Source organism: Guyanagaster necrorhizus, assembly GCF_019112545.1.
Source record: "Guyanagaster necrorhizus MCA 3950 unplaced genomic scaffold BT62scaffold_79, whole genome shotgun sequence".
NCBI classification, from domain to species: domain Eukaryota; kingdom Fungi; phylum Basidiomycota; class Agaricomycetes; order Agaricales; family Physalacriaceae; genus Guyanagaster; species Guyanagaster necrorhizus.
Window position 1 is genome coordinate 82,067 of NW_025064958.1, and position 2,259 is coordinate 84,325.

Sequence of the window (2,259 nt, forward strand, 5' to 3'; positions counted from 1 at the left end):
TACTACTGATCTAAATACTGTATCTAAGAAAAGTCTTGGTGATCTCAATCAAGCCATTGTTTCAGTGCCTCAAACCAAGCTTTGGTGTACTCCTGGTCCTATGGCTGTCTCAAACAAAGCCATTGTCTCACTTCCTCAAACCAAGCCTTGGCTGGGCATGATTTAGGGGCTAAAATCATGACATCAGGCAATGACTAATCACAATTACAAATATACTGTCTCTATACACTGGAGTTCAAGGCAATTGTCCTCAACAGAGGGCCCTCAAGTTTCCCACCCAAGTCCATGTGTAGAATCAGAAAATTTGTATCATGGGAGCAATAAGTTATTCAGATGGAATCTATAATCCAGCACAGCTGCAAATATTTTAGGGGATAACATTCTTTGGCATAAATAAGAGGTGGGCCCAAGGATATAACTATAAGGAATCAATCCTAGATAGGAAGTGTCCTGGTCTGCTCAGGCTGTGGAGCATGGGAATGGGATTTATGGGTATGGGCCACATGAGTTGTAAAGGGAGTGGGGTGGCCAGTGTCCACAGGCACCATGAGAGACCACTCTCGACTCTGAGTCTGGAGTGGATCTGTGAAAATCGGCATGTTCAGTGTGATTCGGATGGGTCCTGGGCCTCTGATCTGTTGTCTGTCGACAACCACGGCCGAAACAGACAGAGTCCCTGTTAGAAGGACGAGAGCGAGACGGATAATGGAAAGCATGAGTTCCTTGGAAATGAAGATCAGTATCATGGTCCTAGTTAAGCAGGAGACTCGGAATCTTCTTACCAGAGACGACGAAATAAAACTGCAGCAGTTTAGTAATTTAGAAGATGGAGGACACGAAGAAAGGCAACTGATTGAGAGATATGTGCTCCTGGATTTTCTGAGGCGCCAATCCTCCTTCATCCAGGCTTTTATAAAAGCCGACTTCTGGGATCAAACGAGGTGGAACGGCACCTAGTATCCATTATTAGATGAACAAAGATATAAACTCGTCGCCTTGGGAAGCACCCAATTCCACCTGAGGGATATCTGCCTGGATAACACAGTCCCACATATTTCTCAGTTCAATCTAATGATTAACTAAGGACTTGGATCTCTCCTTCTAGGTGTGGAGACGAGGTCGGCCAAGAGTTGCATCTCGAGTATCGTTGATACAAGTCTGTCATACCCTGTACATAGTATCTGACGCGTCGACATTTATACCGTTATGCTTCACGTTCCTGGAAGAAGGGCGGGGACCCAGCGTAATGTTTAGAAAACCTGCCCTGGAATAGGAAACATGAAATCAAAGACTCGAATATACCGGTATCTGCTATATAATTAGTGTTTGCGACATGGCTTACCGGAACTTGAGATAAATTTATCCATGACCTGTTTGATACGGGTGAAGGCCGTGCATTACTCAGAAATACTCAATCTATACTAGTAGTGAATGAACGACGTAAGCCGTATATGGCTGAATTTTCTCGAACGGACTGGAGTCTCGTCTCGCTCCAATAAGTATCTGAACAAGTAGGTGTTCCTCCATCTCTGGGTTAATTCAGAAGAAAGTAAGGAGAGTTATGGCAACGAACTGAGACCCATCGCCAACTTGAGGGGTTTCTCGGCTTCCTTCCCGATATCATCCGCTGACTCGTAACGTTACGCGCCAGAAATACACGTGAAACAAATATGTAACGGACGGGCCCGTTCTACTTCCTTTTTCGTAACATAAACCCGGACTTTATTTGAACTATGCTTATCTATGCACTCCACTCTTATCTACGTATAAATACTTGGTCGTGCCTAGAATTACGCCAGTCTTTCTTACCTTTTCCCCCCGAATCGAGGTGTCTTCAATCCGGTCCTTGATTCGTCCTTGTGTGCCGCTACTGACTATCATCGCTAACGTCACATATTTTTGACCTCAGAACAAGAAACCTCGCTTAATCGACTCCTGAATCGACGGGCCTAACCCCAGGAAAGCACTGGACTGATCACCCGGTTCTCTCTTGGCTTCGCCCCGTCACCCTACAGACTCTGCTTCGTTTACTACCTCTTTCTGCACTCGACCTTCTGCTTTCTTCTTTTCTCTCTCGAACCACTAGACATTAATGTCTCGTTATCAGCTACGTAGCCGGGGTCCCTTGACGACCCCAGTGCCTCCGGCCCCTAATGTCGCTGCTCAGGTGCAGCAGACTGAACATGATGAGTCCCCTTTGACTAGCTCCAGGGATACTGACTCTTCCAGAAGAAACCTGGCTATGCTCGAGGATCGCTC

At 46.0% G+C, this 2,259-nt stretch overlaps 1 protein-coding gene across 1 annotated transcript; it reads left to right on the plus strand.

The window, feature by feature from the left end:
- Positions 1-597: 597 nt before the first annotated feature.
- BT62DRAFT_924801 (uncharacterized protein) lies at positions 598-957 on the plus strand (the record flags this gene model as incomplete). Its single annotated transcript, XM_043184662.1, has 1 exon — positions 598-957. The coding sequence occupies one exon, from the start codon at positions 598-600 to the stop codon at positions 955-957; it is 360 nt and encodes a 119-aa protein (XP_043032815.1).
- Positions 958-2,259: the final 1,302 nt, after the last annotated feature.